This window comes from Carcharhinus amblyrhynchos, unplaced genomic scaffold (genome assembly GCF_965287045.1).
Source record: "Carcharhinus amblyrhynchos unplaced genomic scaffold, sCarAmb.v2.hapA scaffold_49, whole genome shotgun sequence".
In the NCBI taxonomy this organism is placed as follows: domain Eukaryota; kingdom Metazoa; phylum Chordata; class Chondrichthyes; order Carcharhiniformes; family Carcharhinidae; genus Carcharhinus; species Carcharhinus amblyrhynchos.
Window position 1 is genome coordinate 1,097,794 of NW_027649790.1, and position 24,801 is coordinate 1,122,594.

At 45.5% G+C, this 24,801-nt stretch overlaps 1 protein-coding gene across 5 annotated transcripts in view; it reads left to right on the plus strand.

The window, feature by feature from the left end:
- The window catches only part of fez1 (fasciculation and elongation protein zeta 1 (zygin I)), a 73,938-nt gene that overhangs the window by 24,665 nt on the left and 24,472 nt on the right, over positions 1 to 24,801 (plus strand). For all 5 annotated transcript variants that reach the window (XM_080182224.1, XM_080182223.1, XM_080182227.1 and 2 more), the window contains 2 exons: positions 15,423 to 15,524; positions 18,367 to 18,514. In XM_080182224.1, the coding sequence (XP_080038350.1) occupies positions 15,423 to 15,524; positions 18,367 to 18,514 (250 nt within the window). The remainder of the gene's footprint in view (positions 1 to 15,422; positions 15,525 to 18,366; positions 18,515 to 24,801) is intronic.

Here is a 24,801-nt window from a genome sequence, read left to right on the forward strand (position 1 = left end):
TTCTGCATATTTTTTATTGAATTCAAATTCTATCATCTGCTGTGATGGGATTCGAACCCGCTTCCCCAGAACATTAGCTGAGTTTCTGGATTAATTGTCTAGCAATAATACCACTCAGCCATCATTTCCCATCAAATTGGTTTACATCCCATATCCCTTCCTAGTAACATTTTAATAAGAAAACTTCTCCATGAAGGATAGTGCATGCAGATTGGTAGCCCCTGGACTGTTTTGTTTTGTAGAATTATCAGCGTTATAAAATAAAATATCCTCAGTGGTTGATTTCTGCTCCAAGTCTCATTCCAGAAATGTGAACGTCTCGGGCAGTACTGACAGAGGGTCACATTTCCCAAGGTGCTTCAGATGAGATGGTAAGCTGAGATGCCGTTTGCCTCCTCAGTTCATCCTCTTAGAATCCCAACAGTGCAGAAGGAGGCCATTTAGCCCATTGAATCTGCACTGACAATAATCCCACTTAGGTCCCATAACCCCCACATATTTATCCCACTAACCCACCTAACCTACACATCTGGGACACTAAGGGGCAATTTAGTATGGCGCATCAACCTAACCTGCACATCTTTGGACTGTTCAAGAGCAACCAGAGGAAACCCACGCAGACATGGGGAGAATGTGCAAACTCCACACAGACAGTGACCCAAGCCGGGAATTGAAGCCAAACTCCTGGAGCTGTGAGGCAGTAGGTACACGGTCGGTAACCCCCACATGAGGAGTCTGCAATTCAAAACCTCTACACTGTTTAAAAACTATCTTGCCTTTGTATTGGAGAGAGAGGACAGTTAGTTTGCCCCAGACCAGGTTGTCGGGTGCAGTGTCTGCGACCCAGAGGATGGTACAGCTTGGAGATTGAGCGCATCTTGCACTCGCTGTCCAGTGAGATTCTCCCTGTCTTTGTGACCCAGTCTCTGGTCTAGTGTTAATTAGCACTCTGCTAACACTGACAATTTAATCAAAATACTCTCCACAGCACTGGACGGATGATGTCGCAGTGAAGTGATACCTGATCCGAGATTGTTACTGTATTGCTCACACCCAGTAATTAATCCCAAAAGCAGCAGCAGATTGCTTCATATTTTGAAATGCGTGGGTTTCCTTTCAAAGCAACCCTCTCAGAGCAGCCATGTCTGCCTCACATTGAGTGACCAACACTGGAATCTCTGGTAGGTAGATTCGCCTGTGGGGCAACCTATTTATAAAGAACAACACAGCACGGCAAACAGGCCCTTCGGCCCAACGAGCCCGCGCCGCCATTTTAACATTATGAGTCCCCTCTCTACCCGTGACCCTTTATGCTTATGGCGTTCCACATTGAGGGAAGACTAATTTAGGGACAATTTGTTACACCAATCAGCCTAATAGCACGTCTTTGGGGTGTGGGAGGAAACCGGAGAAAACCCACACAAGCACGGGGAGAATATAGTGAATGTCGAACAAACACCAAGGGGGCGATTCTTCCAAAACAAAATTGCAGTAAATCTTGCTGTTTTTTTTTTCAGTGGGAGTTTGAGTGAATCTCCCACACTCAGTGCACTGCAGAGTGCCTCAGCATGAATCAACGTAAAAATATCATTGGGAGGGGCTTATCTCCACCTGGTAAACCGGCAGCATGGCGCTGAGTGGGCCACTGCGCATGTGCCAGTCTGTCAGCGCTGGTCTCTCATAATTGTGCAAAAGAGACAGCAAGGAATTATTAGAGTTGCTCTTTCCCAATGGGGGATGGGGTGGTTTCTTTGATAAGCATTAAACACAGTGGGTATAGATAAACATAACCGATTGTCCCAAGCCTGTAGGGGTACCAACCCACCAGGATTCAAGATCAATGGCCACGTACTAGTTTAAAATTTATTTATTCATGTCACAAGTAGGTTTACATTAACACTGCAATGAAGTTACTGTGAAAACCCCTTCTGGCACCTGTTTGGTACACAAAGGGAGAATTTAGCATGGCTAACCAGCACGTCTTTCAGATTATGGGAGGAAACCCGAACACCTGGAGGAGTCCCACGCATACACGGGGAGAAAATGCAAACTCCACATAGACTCTGACCCAAGCCAGGAATCGAACCTGTGAGACTGCAGTGCTAACCACTGTGCCACCGTGTTGTACTGTGAACAACCCAACAGAAAAAAAAGTGTTTTTTTTCCATCATCTCTGAGCACTGAACTATCACTTGGAGATTATAATGGATTCTCAATTTGTACATGGCTGGCAATCATTTCATCTGCTCATCTGGAATTTACAGGTTAAAGATGCAATGATGATAATGGTGAATTGGACTACATCGAGCACTTGTCTCCTGGTCTCCACAGTCTTCAGTTTTGCTACTTGTAATCTGGTCTGTTCTGTGTCAAAATTCTAGTGGACTTTAAGAGTCTTTCAGAACCTCTGTAGTGCAGATAGAAAATTAAGTCACAGATACTGTCACAGTACACGGGGCAAAACTGGGGCAAGTGCTTTTGAAATTCCGTAGCACTGAGTGAAAACCTCACCATGCAGAAGCTGTCGCCGTTTTAAGTAGAGTAACAAACATCGATTTATTTTTCCAAGCGAATGAAATGATTGCCAGCCATGTACAAACTGAAAATCCATTTCAGCCTCCAAGTGATACTTAACTGTTCAAAAAAGATGAAAAAAATACACATTTATTCATGTCACAAGTAGGTTTACATTAACACTGCAATGAAGTTACTGTGAAAACCCCTTTTGGCACCTGTTCGGTACACTAAGGGAGAATTTAGCATGGCTAACCAACACGTCTTTCAGACTATGGGTGTGGAATGCCCTGCCTGCAGCAGTTGTGGACTCACCAACTTTAAGGGCGTTCAAATGGTCAGTGGATAGGCATATGGATAACTTTGGAATAGTTTAGGTTAGAGGGTCATTAGAATTGGTTCCACTGGTCGGCGCAACATCGAGGGCCGAAGGGCCTGTACTGCGCTGTAATGTTCATGTTCTACATTTTGACAATAGCAACATGTCGTCTCTCTCCCCTACCCCCATTCCCTGAACCGAATGGCTTTTAGACCACTTGATTTTTTATTCTTTCACAAGATGTGGGCATCACTTGCCCATCTCTGATTGCCCCTTGAGAAGGTGATGGTGAGCCGCCGCCTTGAATGGCTGCAGTCCATGTGGTGTATGTAGGTACGCCCAGTGTGCTGTTAGGAAGCAAGCTAAAGGATTTTGATACAGCGACCGTGAAGGAACTGCGGACATAATCCAAAGTCAGGATGGTACTTGGCTTGGAGGATAACTTGCAGAGGATTATTTAGAGCAAATTGTTTTGATATGGACTGGAGAAGCATATAGTCCAGACCAGGTTTCCTTCGCATTAGTTGGAATTTTATGACAATTGAATACTTTAAGGTTACTCTTTCTGATGCCAGCATTTCATTTCCAGAATCTTCTATGCTGCATTTAAACACAGTTTGAAAGCAGAGTGTTACAAACAGGAGGGGGTGTTGATTTAAACAGCTCTCTCACCACCTGTCAGGAAACAGAAAGGAATTTTAAACCTTTATTTTTCCCCCTTTATAAGTGGTTTGATTTGATTTATTATTGTCGCATGCATTAGTATTATTTCTCTAGCAGGAGATTGGGGTTTCCCCATTAAGAACGGCTCCCCCGATCTCTGGAAACGCCACATTGCTGGCTCTTTCAGGCCCCTCCTCGCCAGCGTGGGACATGCCTCCAGGGTAGTTTTGTCCAAAGCGCTGGACAAAGTGGTGAGAAAATCCAACTGTGCCACCGGCAAGCTGTCCTCACCTGAGCTGGCACTTAGGAAAAAAACCGGAAAATTCTGCTCGAGACATGACAAAGTCTGCCCTTTTTGGTATGAGAGCCATGGCGATTAGCATAGAATTTACTTAGCACAAAATTAGCTTGAATTCCGGCAGGAGCTGTGTTCTCTGAGTCTTTCTCCAACACTTGTTGCGACCAGAGTGTAATTGATTGGAATTAACCAGCAGAAAGGTGACAGAGAAGCTGTACTTTGGGATCCCAGGTTTAAGGTAGGGCTGATAATTGGTCTTTTCATACGGGCTTGTGGGTTTACTATCAAGTAAGCTTATTGGACTTTAACCTGGTGTTGTGAGACTTCTTACTGTGTTTACCCCAGTCCAACGCCGGCATCTCCACATCATGACTTTTTGAACTCAGACAGTAAAAGAGGGAGAAGGGAAAGAAAGCGGCACAGGGAAAGACCACGATAAAAGTAAGAATCCTGGTTTCATGCAAGTCAGGAGCCCAGAACCAAAAGTTCAGGGGTATATTCCTTCTGAGTTTAGCAAGCTGCTGCTACTGTTGGGCAGCGCACTAGCACAGTGGTTAGCACTGCTTCCCTACAGCTCCAGGGACCCGGGTTCGATTCCTGGTTTATGTCACTGCCTGTGTGGAGTTTGCACATTCTCTCCGTGTCTGCGTGGGTTTCCTCCAGGTGCTCCAGTTTCCTCCCACGTTCCAAAGACGTGCGGGTTAGGTGGGTTGGCTATGCTAACTTGTCCTTTAGTGTGCTGGGATGGGTAGGTTAGAGGGATTAGTGAGGTAAATATGTGAGGTTACAGGGATAGGGCCTAGGTGGGATTTTTGTCGGTGCAGACTCGATGGGCCAAATGGCCTCCTTCTGTACTGTGGGGATTCTATGTTGCAAGGTGATCTGCCTTTCCTGGCGTGATGACTTCCCTGATGGAGGGAGGCGCGTAAGGATGAATTAGTTTTACAGTTCAGGTATTCCAGTAGCACATGGTGCAGGTGAGGAGCAGACAATTAACACGGACAGGGCTCTTTCTGCTGCTACCTGTTGACTGGAAAAATAGTAGACTGCCTGGATTCAGTTCCATGTGGTAATATTGCAGATTCTAACAACTTGTGGAGGTCATGTGACATACCTCCCCTTTCCCATCCTGGGTTTTGGACAAAGGATGTATTTTCCCAGGTTTGGAATCTTGAGATGTTTAATGAAGGGAGTCCCTTTTGTCTTTGAAGACAAACCGGACAGGAGTTTACAGCCTCGCTTGTCCCCAAACTGTAAAATCCCACCCAAGGTCAGTGGACCTTCCCATCGTTCGCCCCTGACCCGCTGCGATTCCCGGGGCAGGTGGGGCAGTAAAATTCCAGCCACTATCTCCATCGGCCAGAGCTCTCCCTTAGAAACCTAAAGGGTGTTGGTGCTGCTCTTTGAGATTTGTTCTTCTTTAAATGCCCCTGCTGGATTTCCCGAGGCTAGGGATTCCTCTGGCTAGTCTGGCATGGTCTAACTCACAGTCAGTGTGTTGGAAACCATATAGAGACCATTTCTGACCATCCTAACTGGTGTCTGAGCTGGGAAAGACTCAATGTTCATCCAGCGCCGATGACACTGAGGAAGTGTTAGCTTAACCTGACTCTCGGCTTACTGTCTATATGCTCAAATCAGCTTCAGGAAGCCTTCAGAGCAGCACAGGTCTGTTCGAGCCAAAGTCTTCCTGAAGAGGAAGAGTGAAGGGTTAGGGAGGGGAAAGGGTAGAGGGAAGAAAAGACTGGAAGATTTTGATGAGAGGATGAGATGAAGGGGCGAGGAAGCTTGAGAATGTTGGCATGGAAGAATTGGGCTGGTAGCCGATCTGCTTCTGCACTGAAACATCCAGTTCTCTGATGTAGAACCACCAGAGTGTTAAACATCTGAGACGCTGAACAAGCTTCTTATAGATTATTTTTACACATTGCAAATTCAATCACTTCCCAAGTGATGGCATCTGGATTGTGTATGAAAGGCCACATTGTCCTTTAAGGAAATGCAGAGCACGGGGCTGAAGGCAGATGCCTCACTGAGGCCAGCTGTGCTGCCCCTGCCCATGGTACGAGAGCTGTGGCGATTAGCATAGAATTTAATTAGCACAAAATTTGCTTGAATTCCGGCAGGAGCTGTGTTCTCTGAGTGTGTCTCTCTCTCTCTCCAACACTCGTTGCGACCAGAGTGTAATTGACTGGAATCTAACCTGCAGAAAGGTGATAGAGAAGCTGTACTTTGGGATCCCAGGTGTGAGGTAGGGCTGATAATTGGTCTTTTCATATGGGCTTGTCTCTGATGTGCTGAAAGCGAGCTTGGGCCATCGCCAAACTCTAAATCTGTGCAGATCATCATTGAGCAGTCTGCGTTTAGCAGAGTGTTGCTGCCTAACGGACATGCCTTGTTGACATTGCTGAGTGTTAGAAGCCAACAATCTGTCGGCATGCACATGTTGTGTGGCTGAATGCAATCCCGCCTCTTAACGTGTCTGCCTGTATCTGCTGAGGTCATGTACTTTGCCGCAATTCACATGTGTGGTTCTCTCGGAGATTATCTATAGCCTTTTCATCACCTACCTCATCTTATCTAACACAGGAACAGCTCAGCTAGCAGTCTGCTTCATGTCAGGAGTGTTACAGAACGTGGGCTGCGCTGACTTTATTCTACTGATGATGTGGAGATGCCGGCGTTGGACTGGGGTGAACACAGTCAGAAGTCTCACAACATTAGGTTAAAATCCAACAGGTTTATTTGGTAGCAAATGCCACTAGCTTTCAGAGCGCTCGCTGCCCCTTTGTCAGGTGATCAGAAGTTCTAATCACAAGCAGGACATATACAGACACAAACTCAATTTACAGAATAATGATTGGAATGCGAGTCTTTAAAGGTAATCAAGTCTTAAGGGTACAGACAATATGAGTGGAGAGAACATGAAGCACAGGTTAAAGAGATGTGTATTGTCTTCAGACAGGACAGTTAGTGTCCTGCTGTGTTCTCCAAGGCGGCCTTCACGACACACGACAGCGCAGAGTCGCTGAGCCGAGAGTGATAGCCAAGTTCCGCACGCATGAGGACGGCCTCAACCGGGATCTTAGGTTCATGTCACACTACCTGTAACCCCCATAACTTGCCTGGACTTGCAAAATTTCACAAACTGTCTTGCCTGGAGACAATACACATTTGTTTAACCTGTGCTTAACCCTCTCTTCACTCATATTGTTTGTACCTTTAAGACTGTAAAGACTTGCATTCCAATCATTATTTTGTAAATTGAGTTTGTGCCTTTATATGCCCTGTTGTGAATAGAACTCCCACTCATCTGACAAAGGGGCAGCAAACACTCTGAAGGCTAGTGGTTTTTGCTACCAAATAAACCTGTTGGACTTTAACCTGGTGTTGTGAGACTTCTTGCTGTTTATTCTACTGGCCAAATGTGGTAAAGTCTCTGCGCATTGATTGATATAAAAGGGGCATTAGCCTCTGTCTATTTCTGAGGTATCCCCATGGTTTCTGATGTTTTAACTTTAATTTTACCCATGATATGCTGGATTCGGATAGTGTGCCTTTTTCACACTATCCGATTGCCAACATAGCCCAAAGATGCTTAGGTTTGGTGGATTGGCCGTGCTAAATTGTCCCTTAATGTCCAAAGATCTGCAGGTTAGGTTGATTGGCCATGGTAAATTGTCCCTTAGTGTCAGGAGAACTGGTAGGGGAAGTATGTCAGGGTTATGAGGATAAAGCCTGGGTGGGATTGAGGTTGGTTAAGGTTCGATGGGCTAAATGGCCTCCTTCTGCACTGTTGGAATTCTGTGATTCTATAGGTGCAGCCACGTTCACTCAATTTCCTCCAGTATTACAAAGGCATCTTAACAAACAAATCCCCGATGGTTAAAGCCTTGCATTTATAAATGCCTTTCACAATTTTGGGCTTTGCAACCACTCTAGGCCTTTTGTAGAGTAGTCATGTTGATTGGTTGGAAGTGAAACTGCTAATTTTGGCAGAGCAAGATCCCAGGGTGAGGCCAGGTGAAAATAATCAGACAATCTGATTGTGATGTTGTTTGAGGGATTAGTACCAGGGAAGAACTCTGTCAAAGAATGCCATGGGATCTTTCCCACCCACCTGCATGATAGGCTGACTTTTCCATCACATCTAACCAAGGGTGCCTCTGACAGTGTAGCTCTTCTTCAGTATAGCACTGGGGCCTAGATTTTGTGATCGCTGGGTGATTCTCTGGCTAAGAGGTCAGAGTATTTCCAATTACCCGTGGCTGAATGGGCTGTGACAATATCGGTGTTAATAACACAGCTTCCTGCAAAGTTTTACAGTCGTTCAGAAGGCAGTGCTTCTAAACAGGGCAGCAGAGTATAGCAAGCAAGCCTTGCAATCGTTATACTAACACAACTGTTGCAAACATTGGATTATTTTTCATCTTGGGCCAGGGAACAATAGCAAAGAAAATGGGGCTGAGTGGGAAGTAGGCTGCTGATTGGCTACAACCTGTTTTGCAAAGTTGTACCTTGTTGAGTTTTTAGTGAATTTGATTTTGTGAAATATTGAATGTGAAAGATTTGGCATCTGAAGAAACGCCCAGTCATTCACTGAATTGCATTTAGTTTGAATTTGGTTTAGAATCTCTTCAATGCAGAAGGAGGCCATTCGGCCCATCACTTCTGCACTGACCACAATCCCACCCATTCCCTATCGTAATCCCGTATATTTACCGTTCTAATCACTGTGACACTAAGGGACAATTTAGCATGGCCAATCAACCCAACCAGCTCATCCTTAGATTGTGGGAGGAAACCAGAACACCTGGAGGAAACCCATGCAGACATGGGGAGAATGTGCAAACTCCACACTGACAGTTACCCAAGGCCAGAATTGAACCCAGGTCGCTGGTGCCTTGAGGCAGCGGTGCTAACTCTAAGACCTCCCTCAAAAGCCCCACTTGGAATGATCTGGTGACAGTGATGGACTGTAGATACCCTGAATATACCCTATACACTTGGCAAGGTGGGCTGCCGTTCCGTTGGCACCAATGGAATGGATGCTCACAAGCCAGGTGCGGGCTGGCACTCCCTCTGGAAAGTCACTTTTGCAGATTGATGAATTTGGTGATTTCCTTGGGTGAATGGCAAAGAATTTCCTTACACGGTTTACAGTTCGAATGTGGAATTCTGTCACAAACACACTCAAAAATAAATTAAATAATTCCTTTAAAAATATTAAAGGCTATGGGGAGTGAATGTAGAAGTTGGGGTTAAATTGGATACCTGAGGTTTTCCAACAGGTTAGGTTATTAGCATGATGCAGAATACCTGTCCATGATGCTGGTTTAATGATCATACCAGCTGCAGTGGCTCATGGAGCCCTAGTCCCTCACCTTGCCCACACTTGTGGAGTGTTACTTATTTAGTTATTAGTGTCACAAGCAGGCTTACATTAACACTGCAATGAAGTTACTGTGAAAATCCCCTAGTCGCCACACTCCGGCACCTGTTTGGGTACACTGAGGGAGAATTTAGCGCGGCCAGTGCCCCTAACCAGCATGCCATTCAGACTGTGGGAGGAAACTGGAGCACCCGAGGAAACCCACACAGACACGGGGAGAACGTGAAAACTCCATGCAGACATGGGGAGAACATGCAGACTCCACATAATCAGTGCTCAAGCCGGGGATTATAGAATCCCTACAATGCAGAAGGAGGCCATTTAACCCATCAAGCCTGTATCGATCACAGTCCCATCCAGGCCCTATTCCTGTATCACCACATATTTACCCTACTAATACCCCGACATTAGGGGCAATTTAGCATGGCCAATCAACCGAACCCACACATCTTTGGAGGAGGAAACCGGCACACCCGGAGGAAACCCACACAGACATGGGGAGAATGTGCAAGCTTCCCACAATTCCAAGGCTGGAATTAAACCCTTGCCCCCAGTGCTATGAGGCCGCAGCGCTAATCACGCTGCCACTGTGCTGCCCTGGAATTGAACCTGGGTCTGGCGCTGTGACGCAGTAGTTATAAACCGCTGTGGCACCTTGTCCCCTCAAGCTATATGTGACCAACTGTGTCTTTCGAATAAACAGTGGTGCCTGTAGTCCTTGGTGGACTCTGGCTAACTACCTTAGATTGCAATATTTATTGGTGGGTTTTCTGATGCTGTTTGCACTCCACTTTCTGCTCACTTGTTTAGCTTTAAACAAACGGGTGAATTGGTTCAGCAACCTCATTGCTGGGAATAGAATATCAAATGTGAAATGAAATTTTGTCAAAATGAAATTGAAGGCAAAGGACAGTTGAAGGAGAATATCTGGTTAGGAGAGCAGCAGTCCTGCCGTGGCTCCATAGGTAGCACTCTTGCCTCTGAGTCACCAGGTTCAGGGTTCAAATCCCACTCCGGGGCACAAAAACCAAGGCTGACGTTCCAGTGCAATACTGAGGGAGTGCTGGACTGTCACCTTCTTGAGAAGATGTTACACCAAAGCCAACATCTGCTTGCTTCGGTGAATGTAAAATTCTCCAAGGCACTGTCATGAAAGTGATCGGGGAGTGACCCATTGTGACCTGGCCAATATTTATTCCTCAATCAACATCTACAAAAACAGATTATCTGGCCATTGAAGTCTGTGGAAGTTTGCTGTGCGCAAAATAGTTTAAAGTTTATTTATTAGTCACAAGTAGGCTTACATTAACACCACAATGAAGTTACTGTGAAAATCGTGGTTTCCGATATTACAACAGTGGCAAAGACTTCATCAGTGCATCGATTAGCTGTGAAGCGCTTTGAGATGTCTGCCCGTTGTAGAAAGCATTTGAGAAATGCAATTCTAAGAGGCTGTGAAAGGGTTTAGGAGACAACTCAGCCCCTTTACAACATCGCCAAGGCTGCTGTGGGGACTCCAAAAACTTGGGAAAAGATGAAGGATTAGGCAGACAGGTGACAGAGCAGCGAAGATCCTAACAGTTGGGTGTCTCTGAGGATGGGGCATTTGCAAAAAGGGCAGCTTCATGGCACCACCCCCATGGCTTGAATCGGGGCACACCAACATGTTCCTGGTTACAACCGACCATTGCAATCACTGGATAGGCCGATGCAGCAATTGAGGTTAGCTACAGGTGCCAATGATCTACATCTGAAAACAACCCCCTGTTGTCGTTCCCCCAGTATGTCACTCCCTCAGTGTTGCACTGGAATGTCAGCCTTGGTTTTTGTGCCCCGGAGTGGGATTTGAACCCTCAACCTGGTGACTTAGAGGCGAGAGTGCTACCGAGGGAGCCACGGTAGCACTGCTGCTCCGTGCACATGGCTGGTTGCAGTTGATCTGTTTACCGACTTACCAATCATCCTACTGTGTCACATTGAAAGCAGGATGTACTGAGGTCAGGGTAATTCTGAAAAAGCTTCAGGCATTGCAGTCCATCAACATTCACATACCTTTCATGTCTGTTGCCCAGGCTGCCTTTGGGAATTGGGCTCAACACATGATCTTGGTCATTCTGAGAGCAGATAATCTGAGAAGGAACAAATGCTTTCATGCCCTCAGGAAAGGTGGGAGTGGTTAAGTTTGTATCCACTCAAGTTTAGAAGATTTGATTTGATTTATTATTGTCACATATATTAGTATACAGTGAAAAGTATTGTTTCTTACGTGCTATACAAACAAAGCGTGCCATTCATAGAGAAGGAAAGGAGAGAGTGCAGAATGTGGTGTTAGTCATAGCTGGAGAAAGATCAACTTTGAAGTAGGTCCGTTCAAAAGTCTGATGGCAGCAGGGAAGAAGCTGTTCTTGAATCGGTTGGTATATGCTCTCAGACTTCTGTATGTTTTTCCTGAGCGAAGAAGGTGGAAAAGAGAATGTCCAGGGTGTGTGGGGTCCTTAGTTATGCTGGCTGCTTTTCCGAGGCAGCGGGAAATGTAGACAGAGTCAGTGGATGGGAGGCTGGTTTGCATGATTGACTGGGCTACGTTCACAACCTTTTGTAGTTTCTTGCAGCATTGGGCAGAGCAGGAGCCGTACCAAGCTGTGATACAACCAGAGAAAATGCTTTTCATAGTGCAACTGTAAAAATTGGAGAGAGTCGTAGCTGACATGCCAAATTTCCTTAGTCTTCTGAGAAACTAGAGGCGTTGGTGGGCTTTCTTAACTCTCGTGTTGGCATGGGGGGACCAGGACAGGTTGTTGGTGATCTGCACGTCTAAAAACTTGAAGCTCTTGACCGTTTCTACTTCGTCCGATTGATGTAGAGAGAAGCATAGTAGGTGCTGAGATGATGACCGGAATTTTACAGTCCCGCCTGTCACGGGAATCGGAGCGGACAAGGGGCGGACCGTGGAAAGGTCCGTTGACTTTGGGCGGGATTTTATGGTTTTGGGACGAGCAAGGCCATAAAATCCCGTTCAACGTGTCCCGGAATGGCAGGGGGCACAGTTTTACAATAAGGGACACCTTTTTTAAATAGAGATGAGGAGTGTCAAAGGGTTTGTTATTGTCTCCCCCAGAGAGCAGTGGAGGTTGGGTCATTGAATATACGTTGAAGGTTGAGCTGACAGATTTTTGATGAACAAGAGAGTCAAGTGTTATAGGGAACAGGAAGGAAAGTCGAGTTAAAGCCCATATCAGATCAGCCATGATCTTGCTGAATGGTGAACCAGTCTTAGAAAGACAAATAACCTTCTCCTTCCTGCTTCTGTTTCTTATGTTCCAATCTACCCTGGGTATGAGGAGATGCCAGAAGATTGAAGATGGTAAATATGATGCCCTTACACTCTTTCTTAATTAGGCGTAGCCTTAACATCCATAACTAGTCTGTCTTCCGTGGTGGATAAGACACTTGGAAATGGTTCACTTGATTAAGGATGTTAACATGCATTTGTAAAAGGCTGATCACGTTGCGCTTTTTGATGAAGTAACAGAGCGAGTTGAAGAGAATGTGGCGGATGTCGTGTATGTGGATTTTGAGAAAGTATTAGACAGACTACCATGTAAAAGATTGGTTAACCAGACTGTAACTCAGTGAATAAGAGGATTGGTGTCTACCTGGATTAAAAATTGTCGTAAGGATGAAAAATCATGGTCAATGATTATTTTTTACATTGGAGGACGGTAGACTCTGACCTTTCCTAAAGGTCACTGTGAGGACCATGGCCTTATTTTTGGGTTTTGGAATGCAGAGTGAAATTTCACAAAATTGCCCATGAATGAAAAGGTATAGCAAACAGTGAGGATAAAACAGGACGTGGGCTAGCAAATAGGCAGGGAAGTGGGAGGAGGAATTTGATGCAGAGATTGGTGGTGCTGAAGTGATGGTCCATTTTGGCGGATAGGAGAGGCAGTGTAGGCTGAATAGTACATTCTAAAGAGTGCGCAGGAACAGAATAACCTTGGAGCTAATAATAGATCTTTGAAGTTGGTAGGATGTATGGTGAGAATTATTAGCATCTAAGCGATCTTGGCATTCACAAGTAAGAGGTATTGAGTACAAAAGCAAGGAGGCTATGCTGAATCTTTTTAAAGCTCTGGTTAGGCTATAACTATGCGTATTGGGTCCAGTTCAGGTCCCCACAGTTTAGGAAGAGTGTGAGCGTTCTTGACAGGGTGCAGGAGAGATTTACAGAATAGTTCCAGGGACGTGGGTATTAGGTTGGAAAAACTGAGGGATTTTCACACTTGGAGGAAAGCAGACAGTGTGTTGATGACGAAACCCACTGCTCATGAGGGGGGTGTAAGCAGAGCTCAACTATATGGAAAGGAAATGGGGTGGTATCCTGAAGAAGCTAAGCTTGCAGGACTATGGAGGTAGAATGGTGAAAGGGGACTGACTGCATTGTCCCATGGAATGTCAGCATAGATTCAATGGGCCAAATGGCCACCTTCTGAGCTGTAAATGATTCTATGACTATAATGATCAGCATTTTAAGCTGTTGGCAAGTTAATTAATGCCACAAACAGCTGGTGGTTTAGAGTCCAGGCTTGTGGGAAACTTGTGGTTCAATAAAAGGTTCTCACAAAACCATACTGAAGACCACCAGCCTCTGGTGACTGTCGGTATGGAGTTCGCATATTCTCCCCATGTCTGCATGGATTTCCACTGGGTTCTCCAGTTTCCTCCCACATTCCAAAGATGTGCAGGTTAGATGGATTGAATCCACTTTTGCAATCTGTGATTGCTAATTGTGTTTTTTTTTTAAAGAGACAAACTGGATGATTATTTGTGTGGAATGGATTTAGAGAGGAGCAGGAGTGAGATTCAACACATGAATTTCACTGAGTGCAGGAACTGGAAGAGGCATTCATCAGTAATCATGCAAACGCTGCAGTACAAAACATGTTGAAAGTTCTGGTGTTAAATTTTGAAAATACAAGAGCTAAATTGCCCCTTAATGTCCCAAGATGTGTTGGTTAGTGGGATTAGTGGGGTAAATATGTGGGGTTATGTAGATAAGGCCTGAGTAATAATCTCTGTCAGAGACTTGATGGCTGTGGTCAATGAGTGGGTTATGGATGGAGTGGAGGGGAGGACCTCCACTGTAAGGATTCTATAAATTATATATCTGATGTGCCAAAACACACATTTCTACGCTGCATTACTCTTTAATTCTGTGAGGTTACCTCACGGGGTGGTACTCATACTCACTTGTTGACATGTTAATGCTAGCTCAGATATTACAGTCCTATTCAATCAGCTTCTAGTTCAGGATCAGTGTTGGGGGGCAGAAAGGGAAAGCATTTCTGGAAATGATGGAGCTACATTTGGAGGGGTTAGTCAAGAACGGGACGGCACAGTGATTAGCACTGCTGCCTCACAGCGGCAGGGACCCGGGTTCAATTCTTGCTTCGGGTGGCAGTCTGTGTGGAGTTTGCACATTCTCCCTGTGTCTGTGTGGGATTCCTCCGGGTGCTCCTATTTCTTCCCATATGCCAAAGATGTGTGGGTTAGGTTGATTGGTCGTGCTAAATTGCCCCTTAGTGTCAGGGAGATTAGCAGGTTAAATATGTGGGATTATGGGGATAGGGCTTGGACTATTGTTGGTGCAGACTCAATGGGCTGAATGGCCTCTTTCTGCACTGTAGGGGTTCTATGAAACCAAGTGAGGACAGTCCTGATAAAAAGCAAAATACTGCAGACACTTGAACAAAGGGTCATCCAGACTCGAAACGTCGGGTGTTTTCTCTCTCCGCTGATGCTGTCAGACTTGCTGAGATTTTCCAGTATTCTCTGTTTTTGTGTGAGGCAGGGCTGCCGAGCTGCACAATGAAGGAGAAGCTTTGGGGGAATAGTGTGGTCTGACGCACCACAAGCTGCAGCGGGGGCTAGGGTGTGATTTTGTACAACCATCGAGAATGTAATCTGTTGTGTTGGCTGGGCCTGTGGTACCAATGGACAAACGCAACAGGAGAAATGGTCATGTCACTGAGGAACACTACCCACTTAACACTGCAGCATGTCTTTAACATCTGGAAAGCAGCTGATCCAGGCAGTGGGGATCTGGGATGCCGAATGCACTGGGAGAGGAACTGAACCAAAGAGTACGTGATTCATACAGTGAAGAAGATTTATAATGTAAAACTGCAGTAAAACAGTCTTATCTTTACCTGTCTTTTCCCATGTGTTGTCAGGCCACTGACAAGGACAGTATTACTGAAGATGGGGAGTTAATTGAGAAGTTGGACATCATTGTATCCTGCGCGAGTGAGGAGCCTCTCTTCACGGCTGAACAGGTAAGTCTTCAAAGGCAGCAAAGACACATGCACATAAGAGCACGCACATACAGCGCGCACATACAGCAGGCACATAGGTGCGCGCACATACATGCACTCAAAGAAGCAAAAGAAATGCACCATTGCTTCGATCATCTTCAATGGATACTATAAATCTATTTGCAGAGTGAGCCTGGCTCTTCCTTGCAGCTGGATCCCTGGGGCAGAATGTGCCGAGTTATCTGCTGCCCATCATTCTACACCACCTATCCCAGGCCTGAGAGTGTGGAAAATGGAGAGTGAATCGCAGCTGGCAATGCCCTGAGCTTTATTCTCCATAATATTGCGTGAAACATCTCAAATTCTACTCAAAGCCACCATGTTCAGCAAGAAATGGATATATGGCAGAAGTTTATTAGCTAATTAATCAGCTTTCACTTCTGCATGTCCCTCTGAGATTTTAGATTAGGGGCTGTTGTGACAAGGAAAGTTGTCGTAAATCTTGGCCACGGTGATTCCCGGCTCAAGTCACTGTCTGTGTGGAGTTTGCACATTCTCCTTGTGTCTGCTTGGGTTTCCTCTGGGTGCTCTGGTTTCCTCCCACAGTCCAAAGATGTATGGGTTAGGTTGATTGGCTGTGCTAAAATTGCCCCTTAGTGTCCTGAGATGTGTAGGTTAGAGGGATTAGTACGTAAAATATGTAGGGATATGGGGGTAGGGCCTGGGTGGGATTGTGGTCGGTGCAGACTCGATGGGCCGAATGGCCTCTTTCTGCATTGTAGGGTTCTATGATTTCTATGATTATCCCGGGAAGATCAAACCATTTTCATTATCAGCTGGCCCGAGGACCAGGAATGGAAGTTGTGTGGTTAATCGTCTAGCAGCCAAAGAAAGCAGCATGTGCATCACCTGAACAATGCACGAGGGAGACACAGAAGAAACTAACCGTAACCGTAACCCTAACCCAACCCTAATCCTAACACAGTGAGTTTAGTTCAGGCAGTGAGAATCCTGCTTTGGAAATGTGGCGGGGGGGAGGGAAGGAATGGGGAAGTCGAGGAATAATCCTGTTCGCGTGGCAAAGATGTCTGTGATCTCCTTACACACGCGAGGGTAGAAAGAGCAGCAGGAAGAAGTTTCAGGAATTGATTAACATTGGGGAAAGGAAGCGACAGATCACTGTCGCTGTCCGGGACGATCCTTACATAGTGTGTGGTCCTGGCAGAGTGAACTGAGGCTTGATGGAGATTGGTGTGGTGCCAACCAGATCTGATGATCAGTTGCTTAACCACAGTTCAGTTCTAGTCTATGCCCGGGGTGATATCAAGTGGAACAGTCAGAATGGGGAAGAGCAAAATATTTACTAGGGGGTGAGAGCATGAAAGGTGAAGGAGGGGCTGAGCAACTGAAGGCACATCAGTGAATGCAGGAGGGGCAGAGACAAGACAGCTGCCTGCTTATCAGTGAAATTGTAAATGGTGAGGCATCCCTCCTGTCAGCTCACTATTTCAGACTGATGGTCTGCACAGCTCATTATCACAGGCAGTGCTCCTATCCTCTGACCACTGGACAACTCCTAAAGGGGCAGAGAGATTCTGTTAAACTTGTGTGAGATATTAGTTCAGTGCTGAGTTTAGTTCTGGTTGCTGCACCTTTGATAAGGTGGGGCGGGACGGTGGCACAGTGGTTAGCACTGCTGCCTCACGGTGCCAGGGACCCGGGTTTGATTCCCGGCTTGGGTTACCGTCTGTGTGGAGTCTGCACATTCTCCCCGTATCTGCAGTGGATTTCCTCCAGTGTTCCAGTTTCCTCCCACAGTCCAAAGAGTAGTACAGTGGCACAGTGGTTAGCACTGCTGCCTCACAGCGCCAGGGTCGCAGGTTCAATTCTGTACTCGGGTCACTATCTGTGTGGAGTTTGCACATTCTCCCTGTGGCTGCTTGGGTTTCCATCGGGTGCTCCAGTTTCTTCCCACTGCCCCAAGATGTGCGGGTAAAAAGTTGTTGGCCGTGGTAAATTAACCTTGGGGCGATTAGCAGGGTAAATGCATGGGGCTATGGGAGTGGGGCCTGGCTGGGATTGTGGTTAGTACAGACTCAGTGGGCCGAGTGGCTTCCTTCTGTACTGTAGGGATTCTATGATGTGCAGGTTAGGTGGAATGGCCGGGTTAAATTGTCCCTTAGTTTCAGGGGAACTAGATAGGATTAGTGCATGGGGTTATGGGGATAGGGCTTGGATGGGATAATGATCGGTGCAGACTTGATGGGCCGAATGGCCTCCTGCACTGTAGAATTCCATGTGAAGGCAATGGAGAGAGTGCGGAGAAGGGTTCCCAAGAATAGTTCCAGGGATAAGGAACTTCAGTTATTAGGATAGATTGGAGAAATTGGGAGTGTTCTTCTTGAAGAAGGGAGGGCCGAGAGGAGATTTGATGGTGGTGTTCAAAATCATGAAAGGCCTAAAGCGAGTAGGTAGGGAGAAAGTGTTCCCACTCACATAAAGATCAAGAATGAGAGGGAACAGATTTAAAACAGTGGCAAAAGAAGGTGACACGAGCAAAAATGTTTTCGCATACTGAGTGGTTAGGATGTGGAATGCGCTGCCTGAGAGTGTGGTGGAGGCAGGTTCAAACTGAACATTCAGAAGGGAATTAGATTGTTATCTGAAAAGAAAAAGGGAGAAGGCAGGGGGAATGAATCAAGGTGAATTACTTGGTTGGAGAGCAGTTGCAGACACGATGGGCTGAATGGCCACCTCCTGCCCTGTCACAATTCTGTCAAATGTTTACCAAGAGTTCTTGAGGAATAAGTGATAAAAGTTAGTGTAGTGTCTGGGATATAAACGTCTGATAATCTACCTACAGGTCATTGAGGAGATTGAAGAGATGATGCAGAATTCCCCTGACCCTGAAGTTGAGGAAACACCATCACAGTGTGACAAGCTGTCAGTCCTCTCGCAGGAGGTCCAGGTGCTAAAACCATCCAGCAGCAACAACAACATCCAGATGGAAGGTGAGGTGTCAGTGATTTACTGTTAAAATGGATCTCTGTACACTCTGGGACTTTAGTGATGTAGAGAACATTTCCCTGTTTAATAGACAACATTTCACTGTCTCAGGTTCCTTACGAAACACATTCCTTGTGGTTTTGACCACAATGATTCGGAGGTTAAGAACATCGTAACCAGAGGAAGCTGTTCAAGGCTATTGCGACAATTGGATCAATCATGCCTGATGTGTACCTCAACTCCACTTATCCACCTGAACTCCGTATCCCTTCCTACCCGACCAATAAAAGATGCATTGTGTGTTATACCTGTCACACACAATATTTGATAAAAGGCATACACCAGCCCCTCCTCCAACACTCCATACATTTTGTAGCTCTGATAGAAATCAATATAAAGGATAAACACACAGATAAACAGAAGATTCCCCCGATACCCCTCTAATATGCATTTAAGGGATCGGGGCATGATATCACGATGGTATCACAAGTGTATCACGCAATCAAATCTAAGTTTATTTTTTTGCCTGTGGTCAGCACACAGCCAAGCTCTGGTATCTTCAAGATTTCCACCTTTACATAAATGTTCTCATGCCCAGTCTCAATAAATTAACCCACACCATGTTTGAACCAATCCCACTGCTGCCACCATAATATATTTCTATAATATTAAAAGCATCAATCGCTTGTAAGTAATTGATTCACTTTGATTTATTATTGTCACATGTATTGGTATACAGTGAAAAGTATTGTCTCTCGCGCATTATATCGTTCATAGAGTACATAGGAGAGAAGGAGAGGAGAGGGTGCAGAATGTAGTGTTACAGCCATAGCTAGGGTGTGGCGAAAGATCAAGTTAAAGCGGTCCATTCAAAAGTGTGATGGCAGCAGGGAAGAAGCTGCTCTTCAGGTTAGTACGTGAACTCAGACTTTTAAATGTTTTTCCTGATGGAAGAAGTTGGAAGAGAGAATGTCCGGGGTGCGTAGGGTCCTCAATTGTGCTGGCTGCTTTTCCCAGGCAGTGGGAAGTGTAGACAGTCAATGGATAGGAGGCTGATAGGCTGGGCCGTGTCTGCAACCCTTTGTAGTTTCTTGCAGGAGCCATACCGAGCTGTGATACATCTTGTGAGTAAACATCTTGTGGGTTCATTTATTTATTTTAAAGATTTAAGGTTTATTTTATTAGTGTTGCAAGTAGGCTTACATTAACACTGCGATGAAGTTACTGTGAAAATGCTCTCAGGGTTCTGAATCTTTGGAATTCCTTATCCCAGAGATCCACGGATAAACACTAATTGAAAATATTCAAGCAGGAGGTTGGTGGATTTTTAAGGGAATGAAGGGATATGGATATTGTAAGACGGTGCAGCTGAGGTAAAAGGTCAGGATAAATGATTACAGAATGACAGAGCAGGATCAGGTTCTTTTTATGGACACCCTTAACTTGCTTATGATTTGAAGATGGAAAGTCTTCCCCTGACCCCCCCATCCCACCCAGGAACACTGCTTTGAATTAATACAACACTTAGAGTTGCTGCCAAAATACATTTTTGCAAAACTTCAAAACACCCAAACATTATCGCTTCTTGAAGAAAGTGTAAAGGTTTCTTTGTGCAAGTACAGCTTTCACTGAAATGTTCAAAAGTGCTTTTAATTCAAAGCCACTTTAATAGGTTCACTTTTCAGCACTAAATTTGCATTAGTTTACTCAAATCAGTGAATAATTGAATGTTTTAAAATCAAAATCAGATCATTGAGATTTTGTAACACCGTTAACATTGAAGGAATGTTAATCAAAGGCAATCTATGAATTGTCTCTGTTCATTCCAATTCCAGTTCTCTTACTGGTGCACTAAGGTAGACTTTCCTTTGTTTCCATAGCTGGTAATCCCTGGAACAGATTGCTAGTCTGTCACCAGGGGGCTTATAGCTTGAGGAGCATCGTTCCACATCAAGCATGACTGACCAGGAATCACTCCTGCTCTCACTGCCAGCTATTGCCGCGATTGGAAGGATTTTGCAGGTTGATTTGACAGCGTTATGAGCGCACCTTCTTTGGCCATCAAGTCTTAGGGTGGGACTCAAACCTGGAGCTTCTGGCTCAGAGGCAGGGACACTAACCCACTGCACCACAAGAACTCCTGCCTCAGTCTTTGCTCATCAAACCATTTGGAAAGTGACCATTCCCCGATCTAGGGAAGTTATAGATGCCCAAATTTGGTTCATCAAATGATCCTCCACGAGCTGGATTACGCTCTGTTCATGGTGACATCCCTGCTAGGTACAAGCTGCTGTTAACACCCATGTGAAGTCATAGAACAGAACAGTACAGCACAGTACAGGCCCTTCAGCCCTCGATGTTGTGCCGAGTTATGCCTGAACCCAAGATCAAGCTATCCCATTCCCTATCGTTATTGTGTGTTCCATGTGCCCATCCAATAACCACTTGAAATTTCCTAAAGTTCTGACTCCACTATCACAGCAGGCAGTGTATTCCACACCCCAACCACTCTCCGAGTAAAGAATCAGACATCCCTCCTGTATCTCCCACCATGAACCATAGTTATGCCCCCTAATAACAGCTACATCCACCCGAGGAAATAGAGTGGACATGCAGAGACTATCATCAAAAAGGAAATTATACCATGAAAATATAACATTGATTAACATACTTAGAATTACACACTTACTGTAAAGGCGTACTTATGTTAAGCATTTGCAAGATATTTGGGTGGATTAATAGGTAGAGTTAATGTCCAAGTCAGTTTCATTGGGCAGGAGTTTCCAGCCCCATCACCCAGTGGTCATTGTTGCAGGCGCGGTCCACGCACGTTCCCATCCTGCTCGCAACCTTCTCCGCTCGTGTCCGGGCAAGAAAATCCCACCCTTCATCGTGGGACAACCCACAGCACGTGGACTGCAGCGATCCAAGAAGGCAGCTCACCGCCACCTTGCCAGGGGCATCTAGGGATGGGTAATAAATCCCACCAACCGCTGTCACCCAGTGTTAGTTGCGTTCTCCATTTATCAGTCTGTTGTACTTCATAATAAACCCGTGTCCAAGGTAGGTCTGAGGTAAAATCTGATTGGATCAGATTCTGTGTAGAAAGGTTTTTTTATATCGTTTATTTCTTTGACGACAGAAAGTGAACTTTGTTAACAAATGGAAGAGAGACGCGACAAGGCCCAATGTTGACAACCAGTGTCCTGCACGGTGCCTGATACCTGTAATTATCTTGGCTTGTTTTTCAGGCTATCCTGCAACCAGTAAAACACCTTGTGGAGCCAGGTGTTTGAAGAACTCTCCTTTATTTCACTCTTTAAGGGTTATGGGGAGCAGGCGGGAAAGTGGAACTCATCCACTTCAGATCAGCCATGATCTTGTTGAATGGCGAGGCAGGCTCGAAGGGCTAGATGGCCTACTCCTGCTCCTATTTCTAATGCTCTTATGTTCAGATGCTGTCTGACACAAAAGATCTTCTACTTCAGAATAAATTTAGTGATACCCCTTTGTCCAAATTTTATTTAACAATTGATCAGAGTGCGACACTTTGTGGCAGACGTTCCATTAATTAGCAGTAAAAATCGTAGACAGCCGCACATCGAACGTTCATAATGAACAACTTAATTACTTTGGGCAGAAAACAAACTGATTGAATCATTAGCTGGAAGAGTGCTTATTTCCCAAGGGAATGCTGGCTGTATTAAGACATCCCAGATATGATTAGGATCTCTAATGGCATTGTATGAGGATAGAAACATTAGGAACAGGATCAGGCCATTCAGCCCCTCAAGCCTACTCTGTCATTTGGTTATATTATTGATTATCTGGACTCAGCCTCCATTTTCCTGTCTTTGCCCGGTATATGTTAATTTTGGAGCGCAGCAAAATCACGTTTGCGCTCAGCGTCCTCAGAGTTTCGGGGGAGCGAGTTTCCAATTTCTGCCGCTGTTTGTGTGCTTTCTGATTTAACTCCTGATTGGCTTAGCCCCAGTATTGAAGATTGGGCCTCCTCATCCTTGATTCCCTCACCAGAGGAAATCATTCCTGCCGCATCAAAAATAAATCAACAGTGAGGAAGAACCTTTCTGTGCAGCGAGCCTGAAATTGTGGTGGAGGAAGATTCAATCAGAGCTTTCAAAAGAGAGTACAGTCATTAACTATAGAGAGAAATTCTCAGGGTAGCAGGAAAATTAACATCAACACTTGACGCATCTCACCTTCCTACCTCCTCCACTCCGAGGACTAAAAACCAAGTTTGTCCAATATGTCTTTGTAATGTAACCCTTTAAGATCCTGTATCTCTTCGCTTTATCTATTGTCACAAAGGGGAAACAAGGCAAGGCAGACACATGATCACCTTTATGATCATCAGAACATGATCCTCCATCCCCTTTGACACTTGATTGTACCCTCAGAGAATCATAGGATGGTTACAGCACAGACAAAAGTTCTGGGTCAAAATCCTGCAATTCCCTCCCGAACGGCATTGTGGATCAACCCAAAGCACGTGGACTGCAGTGATTCAAGAAGGCAGCTCACCACCACCCTCTTAAAGGGCAACTAGGATTGGGCAATAAGTGCTGGCCTGCCAGCGACACCCATGTCCCACAAATATAGAAAACAATTTGACCCGTTGTATCTGCTGGCTCCCTGCAAGAATAGTTCACCTCATGCCACTCCCCAGCCTTTTCCCATTGCCCAGAGAGCTTTACCCGATGGATGATGATTCAATTCACTTTTGAAAGCTGTGGTTTAATCTGCCTCCATCATGTTCTCGGGCAGTACATTCCAGATCCGACTGACTCGCTGCATAAACACGCTTTACCTCACATCGCTCTTGCCTCTTTCACCAATCATTTTAAATCTGTGTCCTCCCATTCTCGAATCTTCCACTAATGTGAACAGTTTCTCCCTATCTACTCTGTCCGAACCCCTAATGATTTTGAACGCCTCTATCAAAACCCCTCTCAACCTTCTCTCCTATAAGAAAACAGCCTCAGCTTCTCCAGTCTGTACACATACCAGAAGTTCCTCAACCCTTGAATCATTCTCATAACTCTTTCCTGCACCTTCACTAATGCCTTTACATCCTTCCTAAAGTGTGTTACCCAGAACTGGACATATTACTCTAGTTGAGGCCAAGCCAGTGTTTCACACAGGTTTAATAACTTCCTGTCTTTAACACCCAGGATCCTCTATGTTTTGTAGCCACCCTCTCGAGCTGCCCTGCCACCGACAATGATCTGTGCAAGTGGACCCTCAGATCCCTTTCGGATTACAGTGACTCCACCCTCCTCTCCCCACCCACTCCCTCCTTCCCAGCAAAAGAAATCTGCATTCTCAGTGTTAAATCCATGATTAGGGAAGTAGTAGCAGGATATGTAGGAAATCCCGTTGCAATCACACAGAGGCAACATGTTTTCCTGAATGGGAAGATGTATTTGATAAATTTATTAGAGCTCTTTGAGGATGTATCAAGCAGGATGCGTAAGAGGGACCCAGTGGATGGGTTTGTATTTTTAAAAGATTTGCAATAACGTCCAGCGTAAAAGGTTATTACCTCAGATAATAGGGGAGGTGATGGCCGAGTGGTATTATCACCAGACTATTAATCCAGAAACTCAACTAATGTTCCGGATACCCGGCTTCGAATCCCGCCATGGCAGATGGTGGAATTTGAATTCGCTAAAAGAAATCTGGAGTTATGAATCTACTGATGACCAGGAAACCTTTGTCAATTGTCGGAAAAACCCTTCTGGTTCCTTTAGGGAAGGAAATCTGCTGCCCTGACCTGGTCTGGCCTACATGTAGCACCAGATCCACAGCATTGTGGTTAACTCTCAACTGCCCTCTGAAATGACCGAGCAAGCCACTCAGTTCAAGGGCAACTAGGGATGGGCAATAAATGCCAGCCAGCCAACGACTCCCATGTCCCATGAATTATTTAAAAAAAAAGCTCATGGTGCCGGGGGTAATGTGTTAGCGTGGCTAGCATATTAAGTAACAGAAGAGAGAGAAGTCAGTATGAATGGGTTACAAGTGTGTGTGTGCGCGTGTGTCTGTGTGTGTGTGCGCGTGTGTCTCTGTATGTCTGTGTGTGTGTGCGCGTGTGTCTCTGTATGTCTGTGTGTGTGTGCGCGTGTCTCTGTATGTCTGTGTGTGTGTGCGTGTGTCTCTATGTCTGTGTGTGTGTGCGTGTGTCTCTGTATGTCTGTGTGTGTGTGCGCGTGTGTCTCTGTATGTCTGTGTGTGTGTGCGCGTGTGTCTCTGTATGTCTGTGTGTGTGTGC